A 23,038-nucleotide genomic window follows, 5' to 3' on the forward strand; every position below is an offset into this window, starting at 1 on the left:
GTGTGTGTGTGTGTTTGGGGGGGGGGGGGGGGTCAGGTCTAATTCAGAAGAAGGCATTTTGGCTGAAAGTTTACTTGTTTAACAATATTTTTGCTGTGCCTTATTATGATAATACATCAGTTGTAATTGAGAATGAGGTATCTGAAAATATTCCAGAAAAAAACAAAAATATTTTAGAAAGACTTGAATCTTGGTCCTATCAAAATGGACTAAAACTAAATGTAACTAAAACCAAAATGATGCAATTTGAAGCTAAATCAGTAGAAAGGACTGAAATAAAGATAACTTGCAATGATCAGGATATCACAGAAGCAAACCACGTGCAGTTCTTAGGCCTAAATCGTGACAAAAATTAAAATTGGAAGGTACACATAGATTACTTAGCAAATAAACTGAACAACTTAGCATTTGCAATGTGTATCTTGTCGGGTGCCACAAACATGGATACCAGAAAGATAGTTTATCACTGCTTCTTTGAGTCAGTTATTCGGTATGGCATAATCTTCTGGGGAAATTCAGCGAATGTCACTAGGCTCCTAGTATTACAAAAGAAAGTAATTAGAAATGTGTGTTGCAAAAAAAAAACGGGAATCCTGTCGACCACTGTTAAAAAATTTAAAAATACTATCTATCTCCTCACTTAACATGTATGAGATGGTGGTGTTCTTATATAAAAATCAACATACACTAGACACTTTCCATTTTGACAACAACTACAGCACTCACCACAGAGATAACTTCAAACTTCCAACACATCGTTTAAAACTTGATGTCCAAACGCCATAGTATATGGGGCTAAAAATTTTCAATCAAATAAAAGGCAGTAATATATTTAAAATGGAGCTTGTTTCACTGAAAAGACTACTCTTTACTCTTCTGGTGGAAAAGTGTTGTTATTCTGTTGAATTCATTGAGGACAGCTTCACAGTCTGAACATAGGGATTGTATTACATGTATTATTTTATGTACATGTGTAGCTGTAACTTAGAAATGTAAAATATAATGTAAACTTTTGTATTTCTCTTAAAGTGAAAAAAATTTCTTTTGTAAAACTTGACATGTCTCTTGTACATCAAATCAAATGATTTGAAAATTGTACGTAATGAGATGAATAAATAACGTATCTCCACTATATGGTGAGAAGCAATCTATCCTTATCACTTACGTAGGTGTACATGTATGTAGTTTATAAGAATAGTGCTTATAACCTAGATCAAATATAAGTGTAGCATTACAACATGACATATTACATAAAAAGTGTCAGTTATTCATACATGTATATTTTTCCCCCTTGTAATTTTGAAAGACACAACAGTCAAAGTTCAGCAACAAGGAACAGTGGAATCTTCCTGTGATTGTTGGCTGTCATGTAAACTGTGTATGGCCGCTACAATGAAGATTCTGCTGCTTTCATGTTGCATTGTTCGTGTGCGTGACAGGAAACAGAGAAAGCAAGACGTAACTTAAACTATTTAAGCCGTGCACACCAGGAAAATTCTCCGGAGACATGAATGTCATCTGAGCCACCAGGCTGCCTTGAATCAGTGTATCTATTAGTGAAAATCGTATAAAGATCCCTACATTCCTTCCTTGGAGAGACAAACGCAACAAGGGACCAAAATATATCCAGAAGAAGAAGAAGAAGAAGAAGAAGAAGAAGATGTGGATAGATTTATAGATTTTGGTAATAATAATTTTGCATGGCCCAACAGCCTAGTGCAGGCTTTCAATTAGACTCCACTACACGTCCGTACTGGACAATGTTAGCTTTATCCATGAAGGTGCACAGGCAGTACGAAATGTACAGATCTGAGAATGGAAAACAATTTCTCACACAACCTCAACAATGGTTCCTCTGAGCAAGCAGGGAACTATCACTGCCACAGTGTGTGATGGTGATCATGTAGATGCTCTTAATCACAAAGCAACAGTCCGCATTACACGAGAAGTCGTCATAATAATCAAAGCAAACATAACTGACATGACAGAAGCCACATGCATCACTCTGTGAGTAGACAGTGGCAGCAGTGGTACAAAAACACATACAAGTCAGCCTATCATAATAACAAACGTCTGCATGAAGAATGGTCGCAGAACTGTCAACCAGGTGTGACAATATCTGAATCAGTTTTTCAGCTAGTGAAAATCATATCAAAATCCTTAAAAGTTTCAGACATCACCCCCATACATGCCGACAGAACTGCGCAGGGGGGCACTTCAATGTATGTATGCACATATATGCATTACAACAACATCTTCTCACTTGTAATCACTTACGCGAGAAATACAGCAGTGTGAAAGGTTAAATATCTTGTTGCACTGCAGTATTCAGCACTGGGGAGTAACAGAATTGCGCGCTGTTTTTTCTAAACTCGAGGCCATTTGCAGAGAACCAGTTTGATTTTGAAGAACACTTCGTTTACATTTTAAGTAGTGAAACTTCCACACTAGGCTTAATTGTAATACTTGAATCATCAGCAAAGAGCAATGTATAAGGGTAGATGTAGCTGAAGACCAGATTGGAAAGTATATAGTGCTGTTGGGGGGGAAACTCTGAATTTTACACATGTATGTGTTCAGTTGCAGTGAGATTCTCAACCTTAATATTTTGAGAATTACATTTCTAAGATACAGAAATATTCAGAGTACCTCAACAGAGGATAAAGGAAGACAATAGATTGTCAGTGACTTTCCAAATGCTGCAGTGCAACATTGTAAAATTTGCCTTGAAGTAGTTTCTGTTATATAAGATTTCTAGTTTCGTTCCTGTTATAGCCCATGTCAGGTTTGGTGTCAGAAAATTCGATGCTCAGGTAGCCTGTGATTAACAAGTTCATTGATGTGACTCTTCAAGCTTTCCTGGCGGATATGTTGTAAATAGTCTTCACTGGTTTGCTGCCGGATCACCTTGTGTGAATTCCACAGTATTTCCTTGGAGCATCTGTCCGACATCAGGTTGAACCACCTGAAGATGTCAGACAGTTGCTCTGAAGAAATATTGTGGAATTTGCACAACGTGATCCGGCGGCAAACCCATGAGGACTATTTACAAGTTCATTGATGATAACATGAAAGCTTCTCTTCTTCTTCTTTGAAGTTTAATTACACAAACACTAGTATTCGTTCTGTCAGGGTCTCTGTCTTGAAGTGGGTGAGACCCAGTAAGTCTGGTGTATTGTCAGTTACGGAAGACTGACTCAATTACTGAATTGTCAGTTAATGCTTCACATGATGCACTAACTGTCTATGTTTGCATGGACTCTATGACACATAATACCAAAGTCCTGGAGGTCCACAGTGATAGAGGCCAAGACCTGATGTATCACGATGACAACTGCTGGTAGCCCCACATAGCATCGGCGGCAAACATCCAAGGTGGGTACACTGGCTGCATCAGACAGTGGGGCACTGGAGGTACTAGGAGAGACTCTTGATACATTGACTGTGGCAGTGGTTGGTGTAAAGCTTAGAGAATTTGTCTTTGAAGAGCATGATGTGAACTGGTGTTCTGTGGTTGTTTGCTGGCATAAATGAGGTCGTGACACACGGGTACAGTTCTATCTACTAGCGGGAATGTCACAAGTGGAGATAAAATCCCTAGGGCCCATCAGAGCATCGCTGTGGTTGTGGATGTGTGCGCTGCTCTCGAGGTGTCTGCTGCAGATGGGCAAAATACCAGCCTTTTTGGTTACTGTCTGGGATGTTTACTATTGCACAAGGCAAGCATTGGTTTGTGATGGAGTTGCTGGGTTGTAAGCTGACAGCTGACTCTTGGCCAACTGCGGGATGCAGGTGTGAGACAGGTTGCTGTCTTGTAGGTGCATAGCCACAGTCACAGCAGTTTCCAGTGTTTATTGTTTCTGGTAGTACTTGTCCGTTTACTTTATTTGTGTAATGTTGTATTAGAGGAGGGACAGGTAAGTCTAGAGCAATATAATGTTGTATTAGCTGATGGTGGCATCTGTTCCTTTACCACTAATTCTCTAGTAATTTTCAGTGTGTCATTATCATTATTACACATAGTGAGGTTAATTTTTTTTACCTGAAACTTGTGTGTTTCCTCTTTGCAATGTTAGTAACTGTTGGTGTTTTCTTTTCAAAGGTGAAACTGTACGACTCAGTGATGAAAGCCTGAGGTTGCCTCCCATTACATATGTCTTAAGCCAAGCAGATAGCACTGACAAAGCCAATTATTTCATGTACTTACAAGGTATAAGGGATGACATGGATGAAATGGATTCTGATAAAGAGGTGTGTAAGCTGTAGTGAACTATAAAATTTTTTGTATATGTTACTTTGTCCATGTCATTTATTTGTGGTAATTATATCGTGCAAAAGACAATGTCAGACATTTTTCCATTATTGTGCTTTCTGTCCACTTCATTGTTAGAATTTGCTACGTGTGGCAGCACATAGTATGAAGATCTGACAACTCAAAGCGTGTTGCATTCACACGTTTATAGTACGGTAATGGCCAGTAGAAACCATTTGAGTGATGATGATATTGCCAGGTGGCTTCTCAGAGACATTAAGGACAAAGGAGAATTTATTGATGAAAGTGTTTAGGAAGAAACTTCAGCTGTGTGCAGTGATACAAGTTGTAAAGAATCAGGTTCTACTCATGGAGCAGACAGTGATGAAGAGAGACAACCTGTCACAATTACCTGGAAAATTTATTGTGGTGGCAATGGTGATCCCTTCATGTTCCCTTTTCTGTCGCACAACAAGGTTCCACCGTCAATATTTTAGATGCTGCACTTAGTTTTACCTACCACAGCTCTGGAGTGTTAAGGTACGAAGGGAGCAAGGTGAAGAACGCTAGTGACTATATTGAATAAGAACAAGATTTGTCTCCCCTCAACGCCATGCTTGATGCTAAAACTCTTTTAGGTTCAAATAAGTATGTAGTCCATAAATTCTGCTGGGCAACAGTAACTGAAAATGATGTTAGCAAAGCAATAGGCAAACTAAGTAATTCCAGAGCAGAGGACTTCTATGGTCTGTCAAACTTTGTCATAAAGAAGATATCAAGTGATCTTCTGTCCCCTCTAACCACTCTCATTAACCCTATATTACAGCAAGGGATTTTCCTCGACTGTTTGAAAATAGCAGTAACTATTCCCATATTTAAGAAAGGAGATAAATCAAATCCAAGTAACTATCGCCCTATCTCATTAATCCCAATAATATCTAAAATAATCGAAGACTGTGTTCACCAACAAATGAAACACTATTTTGAGAGGAATAACTTGTTAAGTAACTCACAGTATGGATTCAGGTCTAAACTATCCACAGTTAAAGCAGTTGAAAATATTGCTAGTGATATATATGATGGCTTTGAAAATAAGTTAACCTCCTGTGCTACTCTCCTAGACCTGAGTAAAGCATTTGACACTGTATCTCATAGTACTTTGATCATGAAATTAAGACACTACGGCATGGAAGAGGACACCCTGAAATTATTAGAATCCTACTTAAGCAACAGAGTACAGTTTGTTAGTGTAAATGGGCAGCTGTCAAACCCACAAACAATAAAAAGAGGTGTGCCACAGGGCTCCATACTTGGGCCCTTCCTGTTTGTAGTGTATGTTAATGATATGCCACAGTATTTACCCTGTAAAACAGTTCTCTATGCGGACGATACAACTTTTATCAATTCAGGACAGACTCTTGAATCTGTACGAGAAAAAAATAATATAATATTTGAAAAATCGGTTCATTGGTTTAGTGCAAACTCCCTATTCATAAATGAAACAAAAACTGAAGAAATATTCTTTAATTTGAAGGTATCAAACAAAGAAAATAAGTCCGTTAAACTGTTAGAAATGATGATTGACCAGAAACTTAGCTGGGATAAACATATCACATACGTCCGTTCTAAACTTGCACGTGCTATGTTCCTACTTAATAAGCATAGGAGTAATGTCAGCCAAAACTTGCTGCTGCATTCATATTTTGCTTATATCCATCCCCATCTTTCATATGGTATTCTGCTCTGGGGAAATTCTCCCAATTCAATATCAATTTTCAGATGGCAAAAAAAAAAAAAAAAGCTCTTCGATGTATAGTGGGTTTATCTCGTAGGGATACATGCAGGGAACATTTCAAAAAACTTAACATCATGACAGTTCCTTGTTTGTACATCTATTATTGCTTATTACACGTAAAAGAAAACATAGCTCAATATCCCCGTAGGTCATCTGTCCACACCCACAATACAAGACGAAACCACACCATTGATCTGCCATACTCTATACTGTCCAAGATACATGATAGTTATAAATATGTAGGCCTCGAACTGTTTAATATGCTCCCTAAAATTGTACAAACAGTATCTAAAAGTAAATTTAAGACAACATTGGGTCAATGGCTCAAAGGTAAAGCATTTTACTCAGTTGATGAATATAAAGATTGTAATTTGGCAGATTTGCTATTTTAACATAGAGAAAGGTACCTCTGTCTGTAGTAGGACCTAAATTTGGAAAAACAATATCTAACATATAGGCATAATAGACCTATTTCGAGTGCTCTATATTTGTATCAATAGCTTAGGATAATGACATAGTGTTATCAACATGTATGTGATAATGACATAGTGTCATCAACATGAATACTCCCCTCTTAATATAAATCTGTATAATATTTTCTTTTTTATTGTAAAATTAACAATATATAAAACTCCAAATGTGTGCTATTGTACTACACTAACATTCATATGATTTATATATACATTGTTATGAGAATATAACCATCTTTATACTGTAATTGAACTTATTGACGAAGCCCATTGTATAAGAAAATACTGAACGGCTAATAAAGATTCTTATTCTTATTCTTGACAGTAAATTCAAAGAACTTATGTACAAAAAGAAATGTGGCTATAGGTGAGAGCTCATTAGAATTCAAAAGAAGAATTGAAAGTGCTAAAATCCAAAGAAGCCTACGAAATGGGGTTTTTGCATTTTCTGTCTGTGTGATTCAGAAAATGGTTACATTTTTCCTCATGTTCCCTATTATGGAATGACAACATAGGAACTGTAATTTGTCCTAATTTACCTTTTCCAGTCTGAATAGTGGTTCATTTGGCCCAACAATTGCTAGCTTGTGTTGTTCAGGCTATCACATTTTTACTGGTAGTAGTTACGTGCCTATCAAAGTGATATGAAAGTTAGTTGACTTTTATTCCTTGACAAGAGGTTAGTGACTGTTCAGTACATTCTGGTTGAATGAAGTTGTTGTAGTGAAAAGGTATATTACTCAATAGACAAACACAAACATGGAGAACCACTAAAGAGTCACCTTTCCTACAGAAGAAATCTATCAGACAGCTAGTCAGACAGGTAAGAAATACAAATTCAAGGAAAAGAGGAAGACCATCATCATCTGACATTTAAACAGTAGTGTAATAACTCTTAATGCCTTACAGCCTTACAAGTATAAAATAAATAAAGGGTTGGTACGAATGAAGGTAGTAGAAAAACTGAATTGGAAAGAGTTAATTTTCTGTAAAATTCTATCGTAGATAAATTCCAGTTTTTGTTAGTTTATATCAATACATCTAATATCATGATCTATCATTTGTCTCACTTATTATTTTATATAATTGTAAAAAGTGAACCATATCAACTACAGTACACTAATTCTTTTTCTCTGTTGTCTTTGACAGAGTGAAATTGACCTGGATGGTATAGTATCAGGTGTCGAAGCAAAGGATGGTGAGGAAGCGAGGAACAACCGAAAGATGTCTCTGCGACAGATGTTGATACGGCAGAGCAAATTCATGGAATCTGTTCGGAATACGTACACGAGCCATTTCCTAGTTGCAATGGCGCAGCTGTGTCATATGGACACTGGTTTAGCTGAGAGTGTGTGGCTGGATTTCTTCCCTCGAGTATGGAGAGTACTAAGCGACAGGCAGCAGTCAGTAAGTAGCCTTTTTGTGTGTGTGTGTGTGTGTGTGTGTGTGTGTGTGTGTGTGTTTCTTCCCCTTTACGTGTACTCAGCAGCTGTAATATGTTTTAGGCTCTAATCACAGACTTAGTGCCTTTCCTCGCCAGTGGTGCACATGTTATCCAGAAGGACTGCCATCCAAGTGCACTGAATTCTTTCACAGAAGGCCTCACAAGATGCATTGACAACTTACCTTTAAAGCCGTAAGTACAGAAGTTCTGGTTTCACATTAAGATTTAACTTTATCGTTGGCCTGTTTGGCAAAAGCATAATTTGTAAAGATACATCACAATTGGAAATCTCAGTTATTTATACAAAAAAGGTAAAATTGTAATCTGAGAGCCACTCGTTTTATAATGTATCAGGCTGTTTTAACTTGGGGATCCTAAATGCCGGTAATTTCCCAGTACATAAGTTGCTGTAGTCAGACCTGACAAGCATCTGGAAAATGTACATGATAATGCTGCTGCTGATGATGTTGGGGTTGAGGTTTTTATACTGGTCTCGAAAATCAGAATAATTATATAAATACTTATATTGGGTGACTTACCGAACAAAAGCGCTGGCAGGTCGATAGACACACAAACAAACACAAACATACACACAAAATTCAAGCTTTCGCAACAAACTGTTGCCTCATCAGGAAAGAGGGAAGGAGAGGGGAAGACGAAAGGAAGTGGGTTTTAAAGGAGAGGGTAAGGAGTCATTCCAATCCCGGGAGCGGAAAGACTTACCTTAGGGGGAAAAAAGGACAGGTATACACTCGCACACACGCACATATCCATCCACACATACAGACACAAGCACGTGGAATGTTTCCTTCCATTATATATATATATATATATATATATATATATATATATATATAAAAATACTTAGTATGAAGTAGAAGATGTAAATAGCAGCTGAATAGTGTAAGAGGAGGAGCAATGGCTTTTTATCAGTGCAGCTTCTTTTCTTCTAATATACTCGTAACTATACAAAGTAATCATAAGTCACTCATAAAATGCTAGATCCAGATATAAATAATGTTTCTTTCTGAATCACTTATTATTATTTCAACGGTATTCACTATTATCTTTATAAAAATGAAACATGAAGCACACCTGGAAAACGCCACACTTCTGATAATACTGCTGTGTAATGTCCTTACAAAGAAATACCAGCAGTTATTCGACATAATAAAGAAGTAACTCTTACATCTAGCAAACTAATGTGACTGGATCCTCTATTTCTTGGGTTTGAGAAAACTAAAGGCTTGAGCTACATAATTCTAGGGTAAAATGAAAGAGGTTTTTCCACTCCCATTAGAAGTACATTTAACTCCAATGCCTCTAGAATGAAGCTCCCTCCTTTTTGCAGCAAACCCTTCAAATCCTATAATTATCAGTGTGAATAGATTAGCACTAGTCCTAGTTTGTTTTAGTATTCTTTGCAGAAGTCGGTCACTTTGACTGCTTCTGCCTGTTAATGTATAACTTGAGTCATTTATTATCCCTGAAGGCTTTCCTTCATGACACGGTTTACAGAACACAATGTAAAAATGAATGAATGACTATAATTAATATAACAATACCAGAGAAGGAAAGTTGCTACGCACCATATAGCGGAGATGCTGAGTCGCGATAGGCACAGTAAAAAGATTCACACAATTAGAGCTTTCGGCCATTAAGGCTTTTGTCAGCAGTAGACACACACACACACACACACACACACACACACACACACAACGCAACTTGCACACAAATCTGCAATCTCAGAGAGCTGAGACCACACTGTGAACAGCAGCACCAGTGCATGATGGGAGTGGCGACTGGGTGGGGGTAAGGAGGAGGCTGGGGCGGGGAGGGGGAGGGATAGTATGGGGGGAGTGGCAGACAGTCAAGTGTTGCAGTTTAGACAGAGAGCAGGAGAGAAGGTGCGGTGGGGGGGAGGGGGCAAGTAACGGAAAGGAGAGAAAATAAAAGACTGGGTGTGGCGGTGTAGTGAAGGCTGTGTAGTGCTGGAGTGGGAACAGGGAGGGGGATGGATGTGGGAGGACAGTGACTAACGAAGGTTGAGGCCAGGAGGGTTATGGGAGTGCAGGATGTATTGCAGAGAAAGTTCCCACCTGCGTAATTCAGAAAAGCTGGTGTTGGTGGGAAGGATCCATATGGCACAGGCTGTGAAGCAGTAATTAAGATGAGGGATATCATGTTTGGCAGCGTGTTCAGCAACAGGATGGTCCACTTGTTTAGTGGCCACAGTTTGTCGGTGGCCATTCAAGCGGACAGGCAGCTTATCGGTTGTCATGCCTACATAGAATGCAGCACAGAGGTTGCAGCTTAACTTGTAAATCACAAGACTGGTTTCACAGGTAACCCTGCCTTTGATGGAATAGGTGATGTTTGTGACCGGACTGGAATAGGTGGTACTGGGAGGATGTATGGGACAGGTCTTGCATCTAGGTCTATTACAGGGGTATGAGCCATGAGGTAAAGGATTGGGAGCAGGGGTTGTGTAAGGATGGACGAGTATATTGTGAAGGTTCAGTGGACTGTGGAATACCACGGTAGGAGCATTGGGAAGAATAGTGGGCAGGACAGTTCTCATTTCATTATTACATTCCATCCTGGATTTTCCATTGTATAATTAGTATAAACATTTCTGGCAGCAGAGGAGAGGAAAACAATTAAGACTGTAATGCTGATTTCGGTTTTTAATAAGAGCTATATAGACATTTTGTTAAATCATCATCATCATCATCATCATTTAAGACTGATTATGCCTCTCAGCGTTCAGTCTGGAGAATAGCCCCCTTATAAAATTCCTCCATGATCCCCTATTCAGTGCTAACATAAGTGCCTCTTCTGATGTTAAACCTATTACTTCAAAATCATTCTTAACCGAATCCAGGTACCTTCTCCTTGGTCTGCCCTGACTCCTCCTACCCTCTACTGCTGAACCCATGAGTCTCTTGGGTAACCTTGCTTCTCCCATGCGTGTAACATGACCCCACCATCTAAGCCTGTTCGCCCTGACTGCTACATCTATAGAGTTCATTCCCAGTTTTTCTTTGATTTCCTCATTGTGGACACCCTCCTGCCATTGTTCCCATCTACTAGTACCTGCAATCATCCTAGCTACTTTCATATCCGTAACCTCAGCCTTATTGATAAGGTAACCTGAATACACCCAGCTTTCGCTCCCATATAACAAAGTTGGTCGAAAGATTGAACAGTGCACAGATAACTTAGTCTTGGTACTGACTTCCTTCTTGAAGAAGAGAGTAGATCGTAGCTGAGTGCTCACTGCATTAACTTTGCTACACCTCGCTTCCAGTTCTTTCACTATGTTGTCATCCTGTGAGAATATGCATCCTAAGTACTTGAAACCGTCCACTTGTTCTAACTTTGTTCCTCCTATTTGGCACTCAATCCGTTTATATTTCTTTCCCACTGACATTACTTTCGTTTTGGAGATGCTAATCTTCATACCGTAGTCCTTACATTTCTGATCTAGCTCTGAAATATTACTTTACAAACTTTCCATCGAATCTGCCATCACAACTAAGTCATCCGCATATGCAAGACTGCTTATTTTGTGTTCACATATCTTAATCTCACCCAGCCAGTCTATTGTTTTCAACATATGCTCCATAAATAATATGAACAACAGTGGAGACAGGTTGCAGCCTTTTCTTACCCCTGAAACTACTCCGAACCATGAACTCAATTTACCGTCAACTCTTAACTGCTGCCTGACTATCCATGTAAAGACATTTAATTGCTTGCAAAAGTTTGCCTCCAATTCCATAATCTCGTAGAACAGACAATAACTTCCTCCTAGGAACCCGGTCATATGCCTTTTCTAGATCTATAAAGTGTAGATACCATTCCCTGTTCCACTCATAACACTTCTCCATTATTTGCCGTAAGCTAAAGATCTGGTCCTGACAACCTCTAAGAAGCCTAAACCCACACTGATTTTCATCCAATTGGTCCTCAACTAATACTCGCATTTTCCTTTCAACAATACCTGAGAAGATTTTACCCACAACGCTGATTAAAGAGATACCTCTTTAGTTGTTACAATCTTTTCTGTTTCCATGTTTAAAGATTGGTGTGATTACTGCTTTTGTTCAGTCTGATGGAACCTGTCCCGACTCCCAGGCCATTTCAATTATCCTGTGTAGCCATTTAAGACCTGACATTCCACTGAATTTGAAGAGTTCCGACTTAATTTCATCCACCCCATCTGCTTTATTGCACTGCAATCTATTGACCATATTCTCCACTTCCTCAAATGTGATCCTATTTCCATCATCATTCCTATCCCATTCTACCTCGAAATCTGAAACATTAGTGATCGTATTTTCACCTACATTGAGCAACTCTTCAAAATGTTCCCTCCATCTGCCCAAGGCATCCACAGGATTCACCAGCAATTTTCCTGACCTGTCCAAAATACTTGTCATTTCCTTCATACCTCCCTTTCGAAGACTGATAATTACACTCCAGAATGGTTTTCCAGCAGCTTGACCCATAGTCTCCAACCTGTTTCCAAAGTCTTCCCAAGATTTCTTCTTGGATGCTGCAATTATCTGTTTGGCTTTGTTTCTTTCTTCAACATAACTTTCTCTGTCTACCTGAGTTCTAGTATGCAGCCATTTTTGATATGCCTTCTTTTTCCTTTTACAGGCTGCCTTGACTGTGTCATTCCACCAAGCTGTTTGCTTCATCCTACTTTTACACATTACTGTTCCAAGACATTCTTTAGCCACTTCTAGTACTGTGTCCCTGCACCTTGTCCATTCCTTTTCCAATGACTGTAATTGACTACATTCAACTAACTGGTACCTTTCTGAGATCGCTGTTATGTACTTGTGCCTGATTTCCTTATCCTGAAGTTTCTCCACTCTTATCCACCTACATATGGACCTGACCTCCTGCACTTTCGGCCCCACAATCCCAATTTCACTGCAGATTAAATAATGATAAGTGTCATTAAAGAATCCCCTGAATACACGTGTGTCCCTCACAGCCTTCCTGAATTCCTGATCTGTTATTATATAATCAATGACAGATCTAGTTCCCCTGCCTTCCCAAGTATATCGGTGAATGTTCTTATGTTTAAAAAAGGAGTTTGTGATTACTAAGCCCATACTGGCACAGAAATCCAAGAGTTGTTTCCCCGTTCCTGTTAGCTTCCATATCCTCTCCAAATTTACTCATAACCTTTTCATACCCTTCTGTTCGATTTCCAATCCTGGCGTTAAAATCACCCATGAGCAGAACACTGTCCTTGGCCTTGACTCCAACAACTACATCACTGAGTGCCTCATAAAAACTATCCATCTTATCTTGATCTGTCCCTTCACAATTCGAATATACTGACACAATCCTAATTTTCTTGCTAGACACTGTCAAATCTATCCACATCAGTCGTTCGTTTACATACCTTATTGCAACTACGCTGGGTTCCATTTCTTTCCTGATGTAAAGCCCTACACCCCATTGTGCTATTCCTGCTTTGACTCCTGACAGGTAGACCTTGTATTCTCCCACTTCCTCTTCTTTCTCACCCCTTACCCGAATGTCACTAACAGCTAAAACGTCGAGCCCCATCTTACTTGCAGCCTCTGCCAGCTCTACATTCTTCCCAGAGTAGCCCCCATTGATATTAATAGCTCCCCATCTCATTACCATTTGTTTGCCAAGTTGTATCTTAGGAGTCCCTGGTTTGTCAGTTAGAGGTGGGACTCCGTCACCTCCAAAGGTCCGAGGCATTTTGCTCTGATTGTTGCCAGCATCATATTTAAAGTACCAGGGAAGCAGGTTGCTAGCCTTACTTGCCCAGAGTCCCATTGGGTTTTACCCCTAACGGTTGAGGGACTAACCAGTGGATTTGGTAGTCTTTGCCGTATGAGCACAAAGGTGACCAAGACTCAGAATATGTTCGAGATGCCCAGCCTTATTCCAAAGTAACTGGTATCTCGACTGTCGGGACCACTTACTAGGCCACTCATACATTGCCCATGGTTCATGTACTAGGACATGACTACAGGAACCCACACCATGAATATGTTCTTAATTATCAGCAGCTTTATATAAGATACTTTCGAAAAAGTAATGATTCACTTGCTTATGAGGGGGAATTAGCAACACTGCTTCAGTCTTGCATGTGTATTAGAATAGAGTGATCTTCAGTCACTGTGTCTGCCTAGGTACCTAATCTTGGATGACATTTCTATTTATTTTCAGTAAACTTGTTTCCTACAATTCCATTTAGCAGGCTCAAGAAACTTCTGGTTTTGAAAGGTAACAATTTAAATTAGCTTAGATTTGGCCCCTAAACCCCATAGTGACAAAATACTTGTGAATACTGTACATATCAGGAAGGAGCATTTGAAAATACAGAATAAGTATTTTATACAAGAATGCTTATTGTTCACTTTTCAGAGTCATGTTGAAATACTAATAAAAGTGTGTGGATCAAGTAAAATAATAGGAATACATTTTTATGTAAGAAATCAAAAAAATAATGGCCACCTCCCACGGTGAGAGAAGAGTATTAACTTCATGCGTCCATGGTGGCTAATCAGATTTGCTTGTCGTGTGTGTGGAAAATGGCTTCCTGTAGTGCAGAGAACAGGACTTTCTGAAAAGGACTTATGTTGAAATATCAAGCACATGAATTTATGTACAGATTGCATTTTTACTGTGAAATGGAAAGCGACAGCAGTGGGCTTTCGATACCAGTGTGTAAAGTGATTGGGAGGGGGGCAGAAGCATTGAACATATCTACAGCGACAATGAAGTGATTCAGAAATGATAAAGAGGCTGTCACTTTGGCTGGCAGCTCTGTTATTCTGACTCCTGGAAAGTTCAAGGGAGAGATGTCTCATGTGACTGAAACAGACAACTTTGACAAAAGTGCTATCAGGCAACGTATGTACACATACTACAGCAGGAAGAAATACTCGACACTTAAAAAGTTGATGTCATTGCTGTAGGACATTGGTTTGTTAACAGGCAGAATGACAAGTCTCTTCATCACTTAAAAAAATAAAAAAAATTAAAAATTGAACTCCAGTAGAAAAAATTCTCAGGAAGAAAGTTACTAATGAAACACAGAGACATTGTAGCATGGATATGTCGGTTCCTGTGCGAGTTGCTAGCATTATATCCTAAGAATGTAATACGGATTGACGAAACGTGGGTCAATGTGCATCATGCACAATCCGTTGCAAGGACAGAGGACACACACCACAGAACAATGAGCATGCCAACTAGAAAGGGAAGGTGAGTGATTATTGTTCATGCTGGCTCTGTGAGTGCCTTTGTGCCTGGTGCTATGATTTGGGGGAAGGGGGGTGACACCCTTACTTACCACAAGGAAATAAAACGCAGATACCTTTAAAGACTGATCCATTACTCGTTTGCTACCAAATCTCAGTGCTGTTAGTGTTTTTGTAATGGACAGTGTGCCATATCATTCTTTGCAATTAAATAAGGCACCATCAGCTCCTCTGAGGAGAGAGCAAATAGTCAGCTGGTTGAAAGACAATAACATATGCTTTGAACAGAATATGTAAAAAGTGGAATGTCTGGAATTAGTGAAACAATACAAACCATAGAAGACACAGTATGTGAATGATACGTTAGCAGAGAACCATAGCTGCAAAGTTGCCATTTAGCATAATCACCATGTATAAATTATAGTTTATTTTGCCATTAACAAGGTACAGCAAAATGCACAAATGTTACGTGTAAAATATCGAATGAAGACATTACCTTTATTTTTCATGTGTGAGAACAGAAAACCGAAGATCATCGTTATTTGATTGATAATTTTTCATCGTGATCACACAAGCTTCTGTATCTTCGCTGCTGCTGTCCTCATTGTGTGATAAGTAATTATCATATTTTGTACCGATTTTTCAAACAGTGGAAAATCCAAGATTGAATGTAACAATATTATGAGTAGCTCCTTTCCTTCTCAAAATACTGTTATATTGATTTTTCTCTTATGCCTTTTTTTGTTCAAACTTGCAATCTCCTACCACATATGGTCCACAACAATCTTCCAATTTTCTCGCATTATTCATGTGACAGTCTCATTCATCTGCCTCATTATAGTTTAGTTTTGAGACCCTCTCGTTCATAAATGTTTCATAAATTAAAATTTATTGCAGACTAATTTTGATGTATTTTTCCAGTTCTCTTATGAAATACATAGGTAAAAGTCATAACCTGTGGCACAGAATATCACTAATACTTGAAAAAATGATCGCTGAAGGTAATTTGAGCCTCCTGCAGAAAAATAAGAGAGACATCGGTGACTGCTACGAATTTGAACCCAGTGCTCCTGTGCATCAAGTGAGTCACCCTTTGTGATACTAGTTTGATCTTGGGATGATGATGATTATTGTTATTATTATTATTATTATTATGCATTATACAACTTTTGCATGGAATATGTGAAATACTTTTCTGTCATGTTGTAACATCAGGACATAAGTTAAGAATAAACATCTGCACATAAATTAGGCTATTGACTGAGGAAAGATGGCAGTCATTCTCAGTCATACCAGCATAAACATGACAGAAACTTATTAAGAATGACTCGGTGGTGCCATGTGTCATGATAATAATCCAGTCAGACTGATGAAAACTTAATTGAAAGATTTAGAGAAAGCTGCTTTTATTTAGTGCAGGATTCAGTAGTCAAAAGGAAGTTAATTTCTAAACTGGTGGTTACAACAAACCATTTTTGTTAATGAAGATGAATTTTTTGAGTGTCGAACACTCGCATGAATAAGAAAATTACTCTGGTTAATTATATATGTAACACACAAGAATTCATGTTCCTATCCTTTGCTCAAGTTCATTGCCAGACATAGTTTTGAAGAAACACTGGTTCTGCTGAGGCTGTACACAGTGCACCCCACAGGAAACTTGACTGATTTTATATTCGTGTAACTTTGAAAGCCATCTGTTAATGGATGCGTGAATTAACCAGCAAGCTATTTCAACTGTGTTTCATTTTAAATTTAACAATGATGGCATCACAGACTGCTCGTAATAACCAAAATTTTAGCAGTATGTTTTGGACTTTAGTAAGAAACAATGTTGCAACATGCGAACATTAAGTAATGATTTAAATTTGGTGAAAGTACCACAGACAATTTTGAAAGGAGTCAAATTGTTTATGGGAGTGAAGCAGGAGTCATAAAAACATTTTTAAGTGGTATGCAAGGTTTCGTGATGATAGAGAGGAGATGGTCTACATCCAGGAGTATCATTGACAAAAAGAGTTGAAGAATACGTTCAGAAAGTGGGTAAAATGCTTCAAAATTACTGGTGTACATTTACTAGGTTGATTGAGGAGCTCAAGGGTACTGCTAAAACAACTGTGCATCACATTCTAACTGAGAGTTCAGGCAAAAAATTAATGTGTTGTCACTTTGTGCCCCACTCACTTACTGACAATCAAAGAGATTACAGACTGAAACACTTGAGAGATGTGAAAATACTGGCTGCTAGGGACGCAGGCTTAATGTCATGCATCATAACAGCTGATGATGGAACTTGTTGTTGTCAATATTAGCTACTTATAAAGTGCCAAAGTTTGGGTGAAAAGGTCCAGAATCTCAGGGACAGAAAAAAGTGCACATTCAGAAAAGTCATGTCAAGGCACTGCTCACTGTTTTCTTGATTCAAAAGGAATTGCGTCAGAAGGTCAAATGGTGAGTGCAGATTACTGCCTGGACATTTTAAACCGTTTATGGGTGAGGACTGTTCAGGTTCGACCCGAATACCAGCATCAAGGAACGTGGTACAGGGTGAGGCATAATGAAGAGTGATTTTTAAAAGGATGTTAAGTAAAAACACTTTGTTAATGTTTTTTAATTTTGTTATCATAAAATACATGAAAAAGCATTTTCTGCAGTAGTAAAACATCGGTTATTTTTTGAAGGTAACTCTGGTAAGATGGTATCCATTTTGACACACACATTCCTCCAGTTGAACCTTGAAGTGCCTCATCACATTGTGCAACATTGCCAGTGGTATTTGAACAACTTCGTGTTGGATCCGATCTTTCAGGGTTTCAATTGTTTGAGGAGGATTATCTTGATAGACTTCGCTTTTCAGATAACCCCACAAGAAAAATGTTATGTTGTGAGGTGTGGTTAATGAGAGTGCCACGCAATATCCCCATTTCGGGAGATCACATGATTTGAAAACAAATGATTGACAATATTCATGCTTACCTGAATAGTGTGGGAGGTTGCTCCATCCTACTGGAAAAAACATCTCATCATTCACTCCGTAGTGTGCAAGTTGTGGAGTAAAAAAGTTTTCTGACATGTCTGCTTATCTTTGCAAAGTCACTGTTACAGCATTGCCAAGGCCATCTTCAAAAAAGTATATTCCTATGATCCCTAATGAAGACATGGCAAACCACACAGAAACTTTTGCAGAGTGCAATGGTTGCTGATACAGTTCTCTAGAATTAACGTCACACCAAAATCTAAAGTTCTGCTTGTTCACATAACTGGAGGGAAGGAAATGAGCTTAATCATTGATCCACAAACAGTTTACAATGTCCTCATCTTGATAAATCATGCCCAAAAATTCTAAGCAGAACTGGCTTTGGCTCACATAATCTGTTTCCTTATGGGTCTGAACCATTTGGATTTTGTATGGCTGAAAGTGCAAATCTTGGTGTAAAAGTCTTCATAACGATATGTTTTAAATGCCAAGTATAGTGTTGTGAGGGCGAGCTGAGCAACGAGAGGTTCTCACAGTGGCAACGCTTACACGCTCGATGTTCTCAGGTGTGTACACAGTTTTTAGTCTCCCAGTTTTCTTCTTTGTCATTGACTCTGTCTCCTCAAAGTTCTCAACCCATGTTTTAATTGTACTGACAGATGGCACCGGCCTATTCAAATTAATGTTAAAGTGCTTTCGGAATACACGACATTCTAGCTAGTATGAACTACTGTTTTGATAAAATGCTTTGAAAGCGTATGCATGATGCACAGCATCATGCGTACCCCACAGGGTCCAGTGCTCCATTACAACTAAATGCTATTTCATGCCAAACGTAACTGACACTATCCCCTCCACCTCTCTCCGATGCAGCTTGTTTCACATGTTTTTTAAAATCACTTAATATTACATCTCACCCTGTATTTGTTGCCCAACTAGGCACTGGTGCACAAAAGCAAGATCATATATGATTTCTTGGTTCAAAAATGTATGGTGGTGCTTGAACACCCTCCTTATTTGCCTGATTTGTTTCCATGTGAAGTCTGGTTATTTCCTAAACTGAAAATGGTAATGAAAGGAAAGTATTTTGACATGATTTTATGTATCTAAAAGGCTACAACCATAGTACTGTAACAATTTCAAATTTTGAGTATCACAGTATCACAATTGTTTTGAAAAACTTTATAGTGCTTCAAGATGCTTATTGACTCACAAACAGTCTAGTTTGAATAAAAAGTCATGTAAACTAAAAATAAACAGCACCTTTTATTTTATTTCACATAAGTCACCTTTCCTGTGGAATGGACTGTTTACATTTTGACTTTGGTGTATTATTCAGCCCCATTGGACAGTTTGAGTCTTAAGTGTTATTTTAAGAAAAATTACTGTATTGAAATGTGTATTACAACTTCAGTTCAAGAGAAAGAGAAGGAGATTTAAGGACTGATGGCTGTACTGTGACAATACCATCTTCTGGCAATGTGGAGATTAATGCCAAAACTTTGTTTTATCCCATCTTTCCTTACTTATCGACATTTACAAGCAATTGCACAGCACCCACTTATTGTGTGAGTGTAGCTGTTAAGTGTTTTTCCAACACGTTCAGATCTCAATTGAATGGTGGGCCAACTCAACTTGTTTGATGTGGTGACTTTTGCCAGCTACAGCCTCTCCCTGCACTGCAACCGCTCTTTGTGTGTGACAGTTGGTGTCCTGCACATTGCAATAATCTGTATGCCTCACTCCTTTCATACAATACTGCAGAGCTCTGCGGAGCATCAGAGTATTTTTACAACTCTGCTAGTTATTAATATGTACATATGCCTCTTATTATTTTACAATTACAATTAGAACAGCAAAGTCACTACACTTATCAGTTTGTAGCAAATAATCAAGTTTGTTTCTCTGCAGTACAGGTTTGTCATATAGTGACAAAGATATGAATGAGATCGCTTATACTACCCCACAGAATTTTTATAAATCCGAGCAATGAAAGAAAGACAGATTTTATTCATTATCATTTCATATTTTTTTGCTAATTGCTGCAAAAATTGTTTTGTGTGGAAACCTTCTCCAGCAATATTCAGCATCTTTATTAACATTGCCAGAAGTTTATTTCAGCAAGTCTTCTTCTTCTTCTTCTTCTTCTTCTTCTCTTGAACTTGTGATACTAAGCATGAACCTTGCATGGCATGTTGTATATTTGTATCTTCAATCTTGCAAATTGTCATTGAGAATGAGCTGTAGACAGCACAGACGTGTGACAGTTGAACTTTCGGAAAGTGTCCTTTCTCAGAGCTAACAGAGAAATGAGACAAGCATTTCCACATACACACATAGGTAAACTGTTAGGCACAACAGCCCAGTTGCCTTTATATTTTCCATTGTTTGTATTCTACTCCGGTCTTCTGATTACCCTGTGATAAACTGCCTTGTTCCATTCTGGTTGTTAGTATAGTGAAACTTTCCTGGAAAGTGATATTCAAGTTTTAATGTTACTGAGAGTAGAAATTTTATTTTTGAATATTTTCCTTACAGTGGCAAGAAGTTCTTGATGCTCTTTCTGACATGTACTCAATGTTGAGTGAGGAGGACATGTGGGCTGGCCTGTGGCAGAAACATGCTCGCTACCGCGAGACGAATATTGCCATCATGTATGAGCAGCAAGGCTTCTTTGAACACGCTCAGGGAGCTTACGAAGTCGCAATGAGTAAAGTTCGCAGCGACTTTTCTGGCGCAACTACACCAGGTGTTGTGCAGACGGAGATGAAGCTGTGGGAGGACCATTGGATTCGGTATGTATGAGTCTTGTGTTGAAGAGTCAATCATTTTGTTAGTGGACTAGAATGGATTACTAGAAACTCCAACAAAAGTGTAATAAAATAAAGAGGATTTGATTAAATAGCAGGTCCATATGCCTAAAAATAAATTTATTTTCATGACCAGTTGTGGGCACCAGGCCACTATAAAGGAGTCCATTACTTTCCACAACATGACTCCTGCAAGGATTTATTTGTAGGAGTGATGTCTGTCTGTCTCTAGGCATTCAAAAGAATGAAAAAAATCTCCTTATTGTAGTCCACATGTGACATAAGGGTAATAGTGTTGCCCCTTATCATTTAGCAGAACTAGTTTCTTTGTCATACCACAGATTTCTGATTGCTGCTTATTCTTTCTTGGAGAGGTTGAATGTAAACATAAATGCCTTACATGTTTCACGACAAACCTTTTCTGGTGCTTCTGTTGGGAGCAAAGGGGCAGCATGCTCCATACGATGCAATCTACTGTTGGTTGCATTCTTAGAGTAGGTGTATAATTTAGCACTTCAGTGTATCTTCATTCCAGATTTGGTCAGTGACTTTAATTACAGTGTGGCTCCCTACAACGTGCCTAGGCCTCTTGTACCAGAAATCAAATTTTGCTTTACAATGTGTAGAAGTTTCCAACTGCATGGAATTTCAATCTGTATCCATTGACTACGAATTCCTTAGCACCAGCTGTATTTGGTATAGATGTGCAACCCATTAATGACGTGAAAATTTGTACCAGACCAGGACTGAAACCCGGATTTTCTGGTTATCACAAGCGGTCGCCTTAACCACTTCAGGTATCTGTGCATGCTCCCTGAATCATCCCAAACCCGTACATGTTACGCTTCCTTGTGTCATACTGTGCTAGAGTCACACACCTGTAATCATTGTGCCTTCAGCTTAGTCTGAAATACAACGATAACAGCACCAGTCTCTATACCTTGTGATGTCTTTCTCCCTGTTGTGACAATACAAGTAATGTTGCGACATGAGGTGGTGATTATAGTGGACCATGACATTAAGGATGTAGACAGTGTGACATGGAGGTTTGGATCATTCTGGGGAGTATGCACGGATAGCCAAAGTGATTTAGATAATAAACAAGAAATCTTGGTCCGAGTCTCTGTCCAGCACAAATGTTCATATGTCACTAATGGATAGTATATTTATACCCTTTACAGCTGCCCCCATGGGGGTGGGGAGTGAAAGTGGTGGGAAAAGGAAGTGCATGCTCCGAATGGGGAGGGAGTGGTATGGATAGAACGGGGTAGCAAAAAGGCAAGGAAAGGTGAGTTAGTATGAACAGGTTAGTTTAGGTTTAGGCCAGGTAGACTGCAAGAGCATAGTATGTACTGTAGAGAGACTTCTTATCTGCATAGTTCAGAGAAACTTATGATGGAAGACAGTACCCAAATGGCCAGTGTAGTTAAACAGCTGTTGAAGTAATTTGTGTCGTGATACGCAGCATGTTCGGCAACTTTATGGTCAAGTTTGTGGTTTGCCACAGTTTGACAGTGGACATTCATGTAAGTTGGCAGCTGGTTTCTTGTTATGGCCATGCTGAATGCTGTACTGGAAATGCAGCTTAGTTGATATATAATATGGCTGTTTTCACGTGTGGCCCTGGCTTTTATTGGGATGGAAATGCCTGTGACTGGACTGTACTAGAATTGATGGGAGGGTATATGGAACAGGTCTCCTGGGCCCACCACAAGAGAACAACCCATGGGGTGCAGTATTAGAATAGGATTGGAATAGGGATGAACAAGGATATCTATAGGTTGGGTGGGTGACAGAACACTACTTCCAGGAATGTGGGTAGGATATCCTTCTTCTCAGGGTATGACAAGAGGAAGTTGAAACTCTGGGGGAGGATGTGGTTGAGCTTTTCAAAGGCTGGAGTGATACTGGATGATCAAAGGAGCAGATGGCACAGGAGACTTGTTTATGGATGAGCTATTTAGGTTATAGTCTGTTAGTAAAGGCTCTGGTTAGGTTATTGGTATATTTCACTTTCCACTG

At 38.9% G+C, this 23,038-nt stretch overlaps 1 protein-coding gene across 1 annotated transcript in view; it reads left to right on the top strand.

Annotated features, from left to right (window-relative positions):
- LOC124598833 (transformation/transcription domain-associated protein) overlaps nucleotides 1-23,038 on the top strand; it is a 441,523-nt gene that overhangs the window by 271,822 nt on the left and 146,663 nt on the right. Inside the window, exons 45-49 of the mRNA XM_047136029.1 lie at nucleotides 4,103-4,251; nucleotides 7,667-7,924; nucleotides 8,023-8,153; nucleotides 16,151-16,310; nucleotides 20,745-21,001. Coding sequence (XP_046991985.1) covers nucleotides 4,103-4,251; nucleotides 7,667-7,924; nucleotides 8,023-8,153; nucleotides 16,151-16,310; nucleotides 20,745-21,001 — 955 coding nt within the window. The remainder of the gene's footprint in view (nucleotides 1-4,102; nucleotides 4,252-7,666; nucleotides 7,925-8,022; nucleotides 8,154-16,150; nucleotides 16,311-20,744; nucleotides 21,002-23,038) is intronic.

Source organism: Schistocerca americana, chromosome 1 (genome assembly GCF_021461395.2).
Source record: "Schistocerca americana isolate TAMUIC-IGC-003095 chromosome 1, iqSchAmer2.1, whole genome shotgun sequence".
In the NCBI taxonomy this organism is placed as follows: Eukaryota; Metazoa; Arthropoda; class Insecta; order Orthoptera; family Acrididae; genus Schistocerca; species Schistocerca americana.